This window comes from Streptopelia decaocto (genome assembly GCF_964273445.1).
Source record: "Streptopelia decaocto genome assembly, chromosome: 15".
Classification (NCBI taxonomy): domain Eukaryota; kingdom Metazoa; phylum Chordata; class Aves; order Columbiformes; family Columbidae; genus Streptopelia; species Streptopelia decaocto.
The window spans coordinates 4,418,727-4,432,800 of record NC_138670.1 but is presented as its reverse complement, the minus strand read 5'-3'; the positions used below and the strand labels follow the sequence as shown (position 1 = coordinate 4,432,800).

The 14,074-nt window shown below is 46.5% G+C and overlaps 1 protein-coding gene across 2 annotated transcripts in view; it reads right to left on the bottom strand.

Moving 5' to 3' along the window:
- Positions 1–14,001, bottom strand: part of SETD1B (SET domain containing 1B, histone lysine methyltransferase) — a 42,354-nt gene extending 28,353 nt beyond the window's left edge. The window contains exons 1-6 of one of the 2 annotated variants that reach the window (XM_082066677.1): positions 13,765–14,001; positions 13,287–13,441; positions 12,773–12,871; positions 12,003–12,273; positions 8,733–8,845; positions 4,971–6,146 (exon numbers count right to left, since the gene is read on the bottom strand). In XM_082066677.1, coding sequence (XP_081922803.1) covers positions 4,971–6,146; positions 8,733–8,845; positions 12,003–12,273; positions 12,773–12,871; positions 13,287–13,441; positions 13,765–13,837 — 1,887 coding nt within the window. In that variant the 5' untranslated portion in view covers positions 13,838–14,001. The remainder of the gene's footprint in view (positions 1–4,970; positions 6,147–8,732; positions 8,846–12,002; positions 12,274–12,772; positions 12,872–13,286; positions 13,442–13,764) is intronic. The other variant, XM_082066678.1, reaches the window with a different exon arrangement.
- Between the last annotated feature and the right edge of the window lie 73 nt (positions 14,002–14,074).

The window sequence follows — 14,074 nt, the reverse complement described above, 5'->3', positions numbered from 1 at the left end:
TGAACACATCTCAGAGGTCTCAAAAGGGCGCAGTGCAGTGTCATATTTAAATCACTTTCTGAGGGATTTACGTGCTGCCTTTCTTTTCTGAACAAGCTTAAACTCCACAAGATGCCCTGAAGTACCTGTGGCTTCTCACTGCTGTTGTGCGTGGGTCAGGGAGGGCAGAACTGACCCCACAGTTTAAGCAGCTTGCTCTCATTTTCATTTCACAGGTTGAGCATGGCTGGTGTAATTCACATGTAAAACCACAGCAGTCATCCAAATCCTTGCTGCCTGGGCATTGGCTGGCTGTATTTCTGGAAATTCATGGTCATAACATATACCTCTTTTTTGAGTTTCCATTAGGAACCAGTTCTGTCAGGCATGATCACATTCGTAAGAGCTCAGGAGGCAGGAAAATTTGAAAAAGTGTTTACGAGACTCAGCATAAATCACAGCTCTCAGGTTTTTCTCCTTTCAATTAAAAAAATACATTCAGAGCAACCATTCCACACGTCTACTCCCCCCATCTCCCTCCAGAAATGATGAGTCCCACTCCAGCTGTAAATTGGTTCCCAGGTGTACCCATATATATTATACATACATAACAGCTACTTATGGGCATAAGGGCTCTTGCACAGTTACTGTGGAAACCAAGGTATCAAATTTCCTGGCTCTTAAGACTCTACTTTCTCAACCTTAATGTACATTTACCTTGAATAAATCACTTCTGCAACCTCCAGCCCAGAAACATCCCTTAGTAGAGTGTGTTTGGGTTCATCTTTAGGAGTCTCCATCTAACCCACTGTTAATGTCCCGGGAACACGGTGCTGCCTCTGACCCTGGATGGTGCAGGGTACAGGGGACATCATCCTTCTGCTGACAAACAACAACCTACTCCTGCACAGCTCCAAGGGACATCGACTGCTCCTGGGGCAACCGCTGCAGGTGCTGCTGGCAGAGAAACCCCCTGCAGGTCCTCTCGCTGCCTGCACGGCACTGGGGCATTGTTTTCTCTCACGGACACTCCTGACAAACTCAGCTAAACGTTTCACTTGGCTCTGTAGGAAAGAGGAGTCATTTACCAGCTACTGAAACACAGCCCGGTCTGGATGGGGGTGCAGCAGCGTGGAACAGCACAAAGCACGACGCAGTGTTTTGTGGAGAATGTCATCGCATCCTGCTAAGGCTCTGGAGGGACAATGTGACACTTCCAAATAAATTTCTTCCAGTTCTAGCTGTGACCACACAAGAACCCAAAGAGACTTCAATGCAGAGTGCAAATTCAGCCCAGATGTAACCTCAGGGACTCGAGCAGAGCTCACTGGAGGGCTGAGCCTGACTCACCTCATCTATGTGTAAGCGCAGCTCAGACATTCTCCCCGGGTAACTGCCAGGGGATCTGGTGCAGACACACAGCTTTGCCACAGGGATGTCAGTGCTGTCCTGTGTGAGGCATCCAGCACAGCATTAAAACATCCACAACCGCCGAGTGAGGCACTGAGGGGTGCTGGCGACAGCAGTGGCTTTCGGGGTCTCTAAGGCTGCTGTGCACTGTGCACCTTACAGTTTGCTCCCCAAACCATTTGCTAAAATTCACAGCAAGCACCAAGAGAACTGCTCTCACCTCATTCATGTTTCACGATCTTTATTTTTCTGATTATCTTTGGCATTTTTAAGGCCCACCTCCCACCATAGTGACGCGGTGCTTAGCTAAATTACCAGGAAGACAGGAGTCTTTTGATCCCTCAATTAAAAAGTACTTTTGTGCTTACAAATCTGGGAAAATACCATTGTCAGTCACATGGTCTTCCTATTACACACTGGCGACACACACAAACTAATATGTTCATAAGGTGAAACACAAAAGGCATCATCAATATACAGGAAAGTGACTTGTTATAATCCTGTCACCCTCCCCAGGCAGCGCCTCTTCCTGTAACAAGCCAAGCAAAACCAAGACCTGGCTCAAATGGGATGTCAAAAAGTCAAACTGTACTTACTTAACTTTTGCACCTCTGAAACAGCACAGATCCTGTGAAAAAGCAATTCTTACAATTTCTTTGTTATCTCTCAGGAACATAGGAAGGAAAGTCTGTACATTGATACGCTCACAAAATTTTCCTAAAATAACGAAAGTTGGCTGTCTTCTTTCCTTGCCATCTTCTAGCTTCTTGAAAAAGCCCTCTCTGCCTTGTCTTCCTGGCTGGCAGGTTGTGCTGTTTGTAAAGCATCTCTTTTCTCCTCTTACCTCGTACTGCCCACATCCCGCTCTGTTCCACCTCTCAGCGCTCATCCCTTGGCTAAGCTTAGCAGGACTTTCTCTGCAGACCATAATCACTGCTCTGAGATTAGTTGGAGTTAGGTGTTGCAGATAGATGCACAGCCCTTCCTCTCCCACACCCAAACTCCCTGCCAAGCTCTGGCTTAGGAGCATCATACCAGATCTTGAAATCAAATTCCGGGGTCTTGCATGATAAATCAGAGCAATTGCTGGGGCTTGGCTGTACCTCCTTTACTTACGGCAAGTCTGGGGTGGTTAACTTGCCTGACGATTTGACAGTGCTTCACCTATAGAACAAATGTTACCGTATTAGTAATCACTGATAAAATTCGTGCTTGTTTTGATGGGAAACAGGAGTAGGTCCTTGAAAAGCACCTATCGTTTCAGGAAAAACTTCCCTGCAACTTTGCTGGCATCCTTATGAATGCTGAGATTTTTCCAGCTAGAGCACTCGCCCAAAGAGAACGGGCCTGGGGCTGCTCCGACCCTTGAAGAGCCAAATATGAAGTAAATAACAAGTTCAAACTCTCTGCCCTTTATTGCTTCCTTATGATACTTAATGAGCCCTCCCTATGCTAACATATAATCTCTGCTCTGCTCCCCACACCACACAGTCACAAGAAATATTTGGGGCTGCCTTCCCTCTGTTTTGCTGGAGGATTCTCTGAAGGACTGAGAGTTGAATAGTGGTATCACAATAGGCTGAAGCCAGAGGTTCAGCTTTCCAGCCCTCAGACAGACTCAATGCCCCTCTCTAACTCGGTTCGAAAGCTGCAGCTCGAATTTCAGCCTATGTTAAGTCACTGTTCAGCTCTGCTCCTTCAGCAGAGAGGGAAGCCAGGAGAGTCTTTTTCTAAAGCAAAAAACTGAGGGAGGAGAAGGATGGGGGAAGGAAGCAAAAACACATGGAGATCGTTTTTTGTGCATCGGAAGGAGCCATGAAAGGCACAGGCAACTTCTCAAACATGCCAGAATAGCTTAGTGTAATTTGTAACCAAGAGAAGGGTTGAATAAACAGCTCCAACAACAAACATCAAACTTTTTGGGAGGAGAGGAGACAATTCAGGCAACAATGTCTCGCATGGAGACCCTGCTACCACCCTCCTGACTTCTGCAGAGGATGAAGGCATTTGTGTCATTTTCTATCACAGAACCATCTACACAAACTTCTGACACCAGCATCTCATTAAGAGGAGACAAAGACTTAACATGGGCTTCAATGTCAGCACGCTGCTGCCCCACATCACAACCCACAAATCCAACATTCCAGCCAGTTCCCCAGCACTGATCTCAGCTACAGAAAGTGCTTGACCCCACATACCACGCTGGTATTTGTCCATCTTCCTAAACACGCTCAGAATTGGCTGCAACCCACTGGCATGAGAGTTGAGGACAGCAGATACAAGCCCAGAATGGCACAGAGATAAGCAATGCCTTCATTTTTTCAGACAAACTAATAGTATCCCCTCTTAAGCCTGCCAGACCGAGCACAAGGAATCAGAACTCCATTCCTAATTAATACATCATCAGGTCCCACCGGCCAGGGACTTGCCTCCCAAAAGGGGAGCCTGGGCCAGCCCAGATGATGAATGAGACTTCAGGCAGCTGAATTGTTTCAAAGGCTAAACTGGCAACTGCAAGGACAAGCAGGTTTGGAAAGGCATGTAAAACAATAAAATACCCAGTACAGTTACATTTTTTTTTCTATTTAGCACAGAGACCTGCACTGTGTTATTGCTGCAGTGCTTTTGCTTTTCCTCTAGTCGAGCACTCTGCAAAGCCTATTCCTCTAGGAGCAGCTCCCCCTCCTGAAATGCAGCCGCTTCTCGGGTGAAAACCTCACAACTGTGAACTACCAGAGGGAAATCCGCTCTACCAGCTTAACCCCAGCAAACTTCCAAGAATAAATTCAATCGATCTACCACACTCGGGACATTTACACAAGACCAGCCCTCTGTATTTTGACCGTTCCTTGACACAGCAGAATAGGACCGACACGTTCACTGCAGCAATACTCACATTTGTTGCAACAGACCTCCCAAACAGACACACCACACAACGTAATTTCTGTGTCTGCTGGCACCATTCCATGGTGTTAAGTTCTCGCCGTCCCTTCAAGCCACAACTGCCCCAGCAGAGGCAGCAAACTCTGCTCTGGTGCTGGAAGACTCAGTGGAGCACCAGCCAACTACCTCCCCCTTTCAACTGAGCAAAGTGACTATTAAAACCCAGCAACTGTCTCCCATTCAAACCAGATGGCATAAATAGCTGGAGAGCTATCAAACAAAGTATACATTCAATACTCCGGCGTAACATGAAAGCCCCGTTAAGCAAGTGTGTGCACACGTACACACCCACATTCAGGGACCAAAGCAATGGCAGAAAGTGCTCGATTAACTCCTCTAGAGGCTTAAGTGTCTGTCGACACTCGGGACATTCACACACCATGAGCAGTGGCCAAACTTCCGTGGCTTGTGCAGTCCTTGAGCTCTCCTGAAGCTATAAATTGCAGCAGGCTGCTATTATAAACAAGGAAAGCTGGAGACAGGCAAGTTGATTAAGACCATCACTTTGTGTCACATCTAACCCATTTCCAGCTGCCTTCAGTAAAAGAAAAAGCCACCAGACACCCTGCGCTCCAACGACACTAAAGAGCGACTGGGGATACACGTGGAGCTTCATAATTCAGTTCCAGCTCACTTACCTCGTCCATTTTTTCTGATGTTGGAGTCTGGTCACCAGGCACCATTTCTTTAGCCTCCGAGGTCTCAATTTTGGAGGTCCTGCTCAGCTGATCAATGGGAATCATGCTGGCCTCCGACGTCCCCCGTGAATTCTGACTCAGAGAAGCCGTCCCAGGGATGGGCTCGTCATCGTCAGAGTCAGGTAACGGCGTCGGGCTAATGTCCTCCAAGCCGGTGCTGGAAGGACGCGAGGAAGGTGTCTGAGCTCTGTAACCAGGCTGAGAGTTCGAACCGTACATTGGGATGGGAGAGAGCTGGGAAGAAGAAGAGGAAATAGGGCTACCTTCCATTCGGATTTCGTTATCCGAGTCATGCTCGTTAAGAAAGGGTAACTTTGTTCTCTGCTCTTTTAAGAGCATCTCAATCCTTGAGTCTAAACTGTTATGCTGCATTTCTGACTCCATGGTGGGGGTGCCAGGGGTCTCGCTCCTCTCTGGAGTCTGAGAGAAGGATGCTGTGCTCGGTTCAGGAGCAGAGTTCGAATCGGGCAAGGGCGGAGGCTCCTCCTGTTTCTCCTTCACCGGGACAAAATCAACGTTCGTGGCAGCGCTGCTTTCCACAACCATCTCAGCGGGAGGTGGCGCAGGTCTTCGGTACTCTGGTTCCCTGGAAGTTTGGGGAAACTGCTGCTCATCGGATTGGGGAAACACAGCTGGTGCTTGGTAGGGAGAGAAGGCAGATTTGTAGCTCGAAGAACTAGAGTGGCTCAGGGGAGGAGTGTGAGAGAACTGAACTGGCTCCTGCTGATGGGATTTGTACGTACTAAACTGATGCTCCGGCCCTCGGTAAACACCTGCCGAGTTATGAACATAGTGATGTCCCGGGCGGCGGTTGTAGGCATCTGTAAATTTTGTTTCGTGTCTCCTGGCTTTGTACGCGCTGTCTTGCCCAAAATGGTACACGGGTGTTGTCTGACGACTAGAATAGGTGGAATCCTGGGAAAACGGCGTCCCTAAGCGTGGCGTGTGAGGCGTTCCTTGGGACTGCGGGGTAAATTGGCTGTACGAGTTGGGGGTATCTTGCCGACAGCTGGAATAGGCTGTGTCATGGGAAAACGGCGTGCTACTGTTTGGGGTAACAGACGATCCCGCAGAAGAAAGGTTAATGTCTTTCAGGCGCTTCAGGGAATCTGTCAACTATACAAACAGAAAAGAGAAAAGCATCTAAATACATAATTTTTGAAATATATATGTGTAATAAATTTGGTTTTCAGAAGAGTTGAGTATCCACGAGTTTGCATTGATTTCCATGGCAAAAAAATTGGTTACAGCATCCCTGAAAACACAAACTATTATCCATTATGAACAGTTCCCTTTGATTTAAAAAGAAAAAAGCAAGCAAAGAGTAACTTGTCTATAAGAGAAGGAGGAAGAAAGCAGATACATGAGTATTTCTTATAAGCTACACCAGGAGCACCAGGTGAACAGGAGACTTGCACGTCACTTTTAGCTAAAAGAATTTAAATTTCTATCAACTATGTTAGGCTCATCTAAACTGTAAATAAAGAACAAAATGAAAATAATCCTGAGATATTAAATGATCAATTTAACTTCTTTTGTGAACAAAGCAAAACATACCAATCAACAAACTGCCAACCTGCAATCAAACCTGTGTATCACACCCACATTTGAATGTGGATTTGTGTTGGTCCAGCGGAGGGAGCTGACCCACCAACCTCTCCAGCAAAAGTTTGTCCGTAACAAGGGAGAAGGCTATAGGTATAAAAGGCACAAAAAGTTATTGAGGGGGTCTCTAGGAGCAGCCCTGCTCCCACCTGGGCTCTGCAGAGTCAGGACGGGGCCACGCTCATCACCAGCACCACAATCCGTTTTTGTAATGCAAAGCAAGAGCTCAGTGAGAATCCTCATGGCAGCAAGAGAGGCAGGATTGAGCTCCAGCTCCCCAAAAGCAACCGGGACAGCTAACTGGTGAGACTACAGGCTGGCTGCTGCTCTCCCAAACACGGGTACGTAAAGAGACCCTTAAAACAACCTGTCTGTAACATGCCAGCACCATCAAACCCCAGCTGAGCTCTCACCTGCCTGCTACACTCACACGCATCCCACCCACCCAACAGCGTGGACTTGCTCTCAGTGTGACCCCTAGAGACCACGAGCACATGGACATCAGGGAAGTTTCTCCCTCAACTGCTCTAAAACCCACAGAAAGGGTCAGGAACCAGCCATGTGCTTCCTGCTAAAATCCACATCTCTGCACCTTTGGTGTAGGTGTGATGCAGGTTCTTTTTAAGTGGAGTTTGCATATGGCCTGGAGGCAGGGACGTGGCTGGAGGAACTGTCAGGTCCCTGCTGTTCTGCATGGGGGGGAAGCAAATGTCAGTATTTTACTAAACTACAACAACAAACAATCTTGTTAGCAGATTCTAGAGACAAGAACATGATGCAGACAGCTAAAGTTACCCACAAAGCAATAATTTTGGTGGTAACTGAGAAAAAAAAAATCAGGATAATAATATAATATGTGAACACAATATCTCGAGAAACAACCTTAAAGATAATCACAGCAGGGACTACTTTGGGGGATACCATCAATTAAGTGTTTTGTTGTTAACCCTGAAAAAGGAATAAGAACAAATCTGTCCATTTTTTTTTTGAGATGTGCTGTAACCAGCAGAAATGAAAAGCCAGTTCATAGCAGATTCCCAGCAAAATCATTCCTTGCCACCCTCCTGCCTTTAAACACATCTTGCTGGGATGTAAGGAAGAATCAGCCTTTTTATGGTTTTGTGAAGAGGATACTGGGGTTTTGCCTTGTTGCTGTTGGGGTGGTTGGTGGGAGAAGAATTTTATTTTTTTCAGATCAGTGGGATTTTCCACATTCAAAGTACAGCTCTTACCTGTCCTGAAAACATCTGATCACAGAACTAATGATATTATGGCATTTTAAGAAGCTGTAAGAGTGCAGAGAAGAAAAAAATAAAATCTCTGCCCAATCTCTTTCAAGTGTGATGTCTTAAAGTGGGGTCCTAAGCCACAATCGGGAGCCAAATTACTTTTAGACAAGCCAGGGGCGCTGACGACTTCACACAAACAGGATTTGCTTCCCCCTCGTCCCCATCCCAGTGGGGTCACAGAGGAGCAGGTAACTGTAAGAAGCCATTTAGAGAATTGTACCTTAAATACCAAGGGACCCCTGGAAGCCCTCAGGAATCCTGTCCACTGCTCTTATTAACAACTGATTCCAGTGACTAATTATGACTCTGAAAAATTGATGCCACTATTCAAGATTTGACACCTCTCCTCTTTTAGCCTCTAAGCAAGTCTGAAAAACATACACGCTAAGGATTACCTACTGCAGACACCAGGCCAAATGTACCATTGTAAATCATTCCCCATGACTTCAAGGGAATAATCTCATCTCAGGGACAGATCTGATCCAGTCCTCTTAACTGCAGGAATTTCTAATGTTAATAGGGCACATAGTGTCAGTTCTGTAGGTATTTTTCATTCGGAAAGACAAAAAGCACTTACCACCAGCCTACAGATTAGGCATATGTACTGCATTCACAGAGAGTTAACATTTGCTATGGCAATTATGAGCAAGTTATATTTAAATGTGAATTAGTAACATGAATTGAAACTATGGCAGGACAAAAAAAAAAAGGAGCTACGTTAAAAGTGTTAAAACACTAATGTTAATGATGCATTTGTTTGGAAATTTCTAGAAAGTTATTCTTAAAAAAAAAAGCCAAGCAAACATACCTGGAGAGTTTCATTCACAGTTGGCGACACGTCCTGTTCGGTGCCCACGGGAAGGGTCTGAGGAGTGTAAAGACCATTAACGAGCAGTTCATAGAATCGCATGCGGGTTTCACCTGCACGGACCACAATGGAAGAGTTGATTAAACAGAAAGAACACAGCTTATGTAAAAATACATATTCTTGTCACCTGCATGGCCCTGCTTCCACTCCCGGCCCACCACATCCATGCAACAGAGGGACAGGTATCACCTCTGAGGCTTGTAGGGATCATTTTAAAATAATCTGCTGGGCAAATGAAGTCAGACGCTCCCTTCTCCAGCCAAGACAAGGAGGTTTCTGAATTGCTGTTCCTCCTCTCAGCCTGCTTGGCAGCTCTGCTCTTTATCATGCTTTCTGGAGAGCAGTAGTTTCCCTCCTCTCCAAAGTGCCAAGCGAATCGCTTGCAGATTTGAGAAGTGAAACTCTCACCCAAGGGACAAGCCTCTGCCAACACCCAGAGCCACTTCAGCAAGCTCTCCCAACACACCTTGCTAGTAGAAATGGGCTGTTGTTAATGCAAACACAATGCATGGGAATGCCAAGCACAAAACCATTAACGCTACTTTTCCAAAAAGACCCCAACTAACCTTTTTTTTCCCCCTCCGCCTAGTTTAAGGTGTGCTCAGTGGCTCCCTTTGAAGAATAAAAGCCCGAGAAGCAAACCATCCCATATATTGCTACTGAGCCTTTGCCTTTTCATTCCTAAATTCTACAAAGACCCAGTTCCTTATATATTGGATTTTTCATTACTACAAAAAGCCAATCCTACTCATTTCACAGTCTGTAAGAAATCTGTCATGAGCTTCAAAGGCCATACAATCAGACCCTCAAACTACCTGAATTTTGCTCTGAAAGATAAAGAATACACAGAAAAATGGACAGACACGGCACCTGAGCCCAGAAAATGAATTCAGGCAAGAACTCCCCCAAAACAAGATAACTTTCCCAAGGAAGTCCCACAGGATCAAACCCCAAACCCTGTGAATCACTCAGTGCAGTTTGAAAGCAAAGCCCCCCTTAGCACAACTCTGCATATGGGAAAAGGCTCATTTATCTTGAATAAATGCTGCAGATGAGGTTATTTGCTTATCAAATCTCATTTCACAAAGTCTTGAGTCACATCCTTGACTATGTAAACTGTTATAGTTCAACTGAAGTCACGACAAAATAGATCTCTTCAAGACAAGGGCTTGAAGAGATGCTTGAAATATTATACTTGAAATATTAACACACCCCATTCCCCCATAAGACTACAATGCTGTTGATACGGAAGTGTCAAGCTTACCTTAAAACTTGTCTTTAAATAAATACAAAGCAATTGTTAGAAAGTTTCATAATTCTTCCTGGATCCCGAATATAATGCAGTAAAAGTTACAATTTCATTTTCAAAGAGGTTCATGAATGTGAATGATTCCTGGGTATTTCTCTAAGGACAGGTAATTGTTAAGTGTGTCCATTCTGTAGATGGATAAACTGAGGCAGAGAAGGTGCTTTAAACTAGCCTGTCTTAGATGAGGAGACTGGATTTCTTAGTTCCAGATTCCCAGGCCTGTGCTCTGGCCAGACAGATAAAATGACACTTTGGCTCCTAATATTTATTTTGCTAGAGTATGAAAATCAAGTTAACCAACCTTTCATTCTCTTGAAAAGCTGAATACTAGAAAGAAACACTGAAAACCATAAATATATATTTTAAGAATGTCCTAACCTGCTAACGCTATTTTAGGAATAACATTTGTATTCCATTCTGACAGATTATAGCACACTGACAGTCTTACTCCTTTACAACAAAAGAGATGCAGCTCTGGAAAAAAAATAGGAAGCATACAGCTGGCAAACGAAACAAAAATGCAATTTGAAACTAAGACTTCAACGTTTTCTCCCAGGAAACAGAAGCATAAAACCCCCTCATTTCCCTGATGCGCAGCTAACTCTCCTCAACAGCTGTCTGTTCAAGACTCGCAGAGTAGTTTATAAACGGAGGAGAACAAGGACAGTCACACAATCAGTTTGTTTAAAATGCCTCTCATTAAGACATCCACCACTTACGAGCCTGCTGTAGCTCGTCATTATTAAATATACAAATGGTTAATTTGTTCTTAAGTGTAATTTTTACCTTCAAATTTCAAAGCAAGCAGAGGAAGGAGCCTGTCCCTAACAGTTAATGATATCAGAATTTCAAAGCATACATAGGTAAGGTCAAGTTTAGCTCAAAATAGAAAATATTACACTGCTACAGTCATTTTTCTTCTAACAGCGTTCAGCAACGTCAAGAAATGTCCTACTATAGCCTCTTACCACGTGCGGCACACCAACTGCTGTATAGGTTGTGCACTAACTGTTGAAACCTTTTAATACAGCACAAAACAGCACTTTTAAGCAAATGGTGTTAACCATGTTCTCTTCCCAAGAAACAGTGCAATACATCAGTCTGAAGCTAGAAATGCCATGTTTGCAATGAAGAGGTACAAGCGGCAACTGATCTACACCTCCTCAGTTCTATATATTTTCTAAAATTTGGGGAAATTTTAGCAAAGCCTTTCACTAGTATGCTTGGAGGAAAGAGAAAAGACAAAGAGGTGAAATGCAATGCTTTCACACTTCCAAAAACTTTATTGGGTTCCCCAGGGCTCAGGTCTGGGGCTGAGAGTCGGTTACCCCCAGGGCTCGGGGCTCCTGTCGCTTTAAGAGCCAGTCTCACACTTACACACTCGCACACACACCAGCCAGGGCTGCCCGGGCACTCTTTTGCTGCCAACCTCCAGTTTGCTGCTAAATATCGATGAAACGCCAGGCACGCAGAGGACAGCACCCAGCCCCGCTGCCAGAACACGCATGTTTGGGAGCCAGGAATCCCCAAGGTTTGCCCAAAAATCCCAAGTTTGCAAAAGCCAGGTGGGTCCAGCAGCCCTGGAGGTGGCCGAGTGGGGCCAGACTGGGACATGGAGACGGGGAGCACGGGAGGGCTCGGAGGGCAGAGAGCAGGGGACCGGCAGGATGGCAGCATTTTGCAAATTACAGGGCTGTCTCCTAGCAACAGACAACACATTTGGCTCCACGTGACTTGCAAAGGCCCCAGAAACCAGACCCGCTCGCAGGGGGACAGGAGCACTCCCTTCATATTTTTAATTGCTGGGCCCTTGCGTTCTGCAACAGGCTCTCATCTCAGGAGAGGGACAGGCAGGGGCACTGCAAACTACAAACGCACGAGGCCAAAATGTGCCCCCTCACCTTTTGTATCCAGCTCCACGTGGATGATGTTGCCCATGACGGAGGTGTTGTGAAGGTGCTGGACGGCCTCCCGGGCACCCTTGACTGTGGCAAAGATCACTTTGGCAATGCCCAGGTGCTTCTTGTTCTTGGGGTTGTAGAGAATCTCCACCTCTTCCACTTCGCCGTATTTCTTGCACATGTCGGTCAAAAAGTTTTCACGGATGTTGTCGTTCAGCTTGGCAAATGTGACCTGCTTGGGAGGCACTGGCCCCACGTAAAATTCATCAATCTGTAAACGGGCACAAGGTGGGGGGCAATAAAAATAACTGTCATCGTTAACAAGCATGGGGAAGGGCATAAGGATGGCGTGGGAGGGAGAGGGTTAAAGCATCCCGCAAACTTTGGGGAAAGAAAACTGCCTCCAAGGCTCTGGGATGAACCCCAGAGCTGAGCAGCCTCTGCCGCCGCAGCCATTCATTGAAACCGGCTCCTTTCTGGGCTACAAACATGTATTTTGAGCAGTTCTGTCAGCAGAGAGCCCCCCCCGCCACCTCCCACCCGAGAAGCCCCCAAGACACAGCTCCAAAACCTTCAAGTGATCTCGTTAGAAAGATGCATTGATTTCTCGTTATCTTTATAGAAGAGGATTATCATTTAACGGTTTGCCAAATAATAATGTTAATAGGAATATGACTGTCGTTTAAACGGCCCATTAAACTATTCGGAACTGAAGCTTCACTCCCGGATAATCAGGAATACAGAGCTAAACCCAAAAGTCGAGGCAATACCTTGAATTTGGGGACAGACAGCTCCAACTCCTTAGTTTTGGTCCATATTCGCCCTATTCTGGGATCCCTGACACAATCCACAGGAGCGATTCCCGAGTTCTGGGAGGAGGAGGAGAAGAAAAAGCACAAAACCAGCAATAACAGGGCTTGAAATTTAAGACACAAATAAAAGAAAAAATAAACCCCAAGGAAGCACAGGTTGTCTCAAGGGAAGGGGAAAGTGCGCACACACACACATACACACACGTGTCAAATTGCAATACTGCTGGGAAATGCACACAGATTGGAAACACAGAAATAAAGCCGCAGGTTTGGGCTCCTTCTCGGGCTCCTGACAGTTGAATACAGTGTGTCAGGTGGCAGCAACTTTGTGTGTGTCCCCCAGACCCCCCTCCCACACACGCGCGCTATAGTGACCACGACCCAAAGGGACCTGCAGCCCCCAAAACGCCGGTAAGAGGGAGGCGGGGGGGGGCACAACACAATGGGGGAAACCCGCGACCCCCCCACTCACAGGCATGCTGAAATGTTGCCCATCGTAACGGTAGAGTTTGTGCTGTCCTTTTTTCAGAGCCGGGTCAATAATCAACTTGTAACTTCTCCAATGGTGATTTCTTTTCTCGACAGAAGTGCTGGCTTGCGTGCTGTTCTCCATTCCGTTGATCCAACCTGGACGGAGCGGGGGGGGGGGGAGAGAGAGGAAGGGGGAAGGGGGAAAAAGAAAAAAAAAAGACACAGAAAACCATAAAGTTAAAAAAAAATATTCAACAAAGACCTCTTCGGTTTTTGTTGTTTTTTTTTTTTTTTTTTTAAACGAGCCGCCTGCTCTACACACCCAGGCAGGGAGGAAATCCACCGCGAAACGAGCCCTAAAATGGGGGAATTGCCAGCCGGGTCCCCCCTCCACCCCAGCCAGACAAGAAGCAGAGAGGGAGGAGGAGAGGAGGAGGAGGAAAAAGGAAAGGAGAGAAAAAAAAAAGCCCCAATCTCACTTGAACTCTGCTTTTTGACATGATCTTCAGGGTGCTTGGCTTTTTCCCCCGCCTTGATCTCTCGGAAAGACATCGCGCTCGGCGGCCGATCGTCTCCGGGCGGCGAAAGGCGAGCTCCCGTCTCACATGGGGCCGGTTACCGGCGCGGGCTGGCCGCCAGGCTCCTGCCTCCCGTTTTTGCGAGCCACCACATATTGTGTGTGCTCGCTGCTGGCGGCGGCGGCCTCCCACAATACACCGCTGCGAGCGCCGCGAACGCCTAACCGCCCTCCGCCGCCTGCACATTCACGGCGGCCGCGCCGCGCAGCCC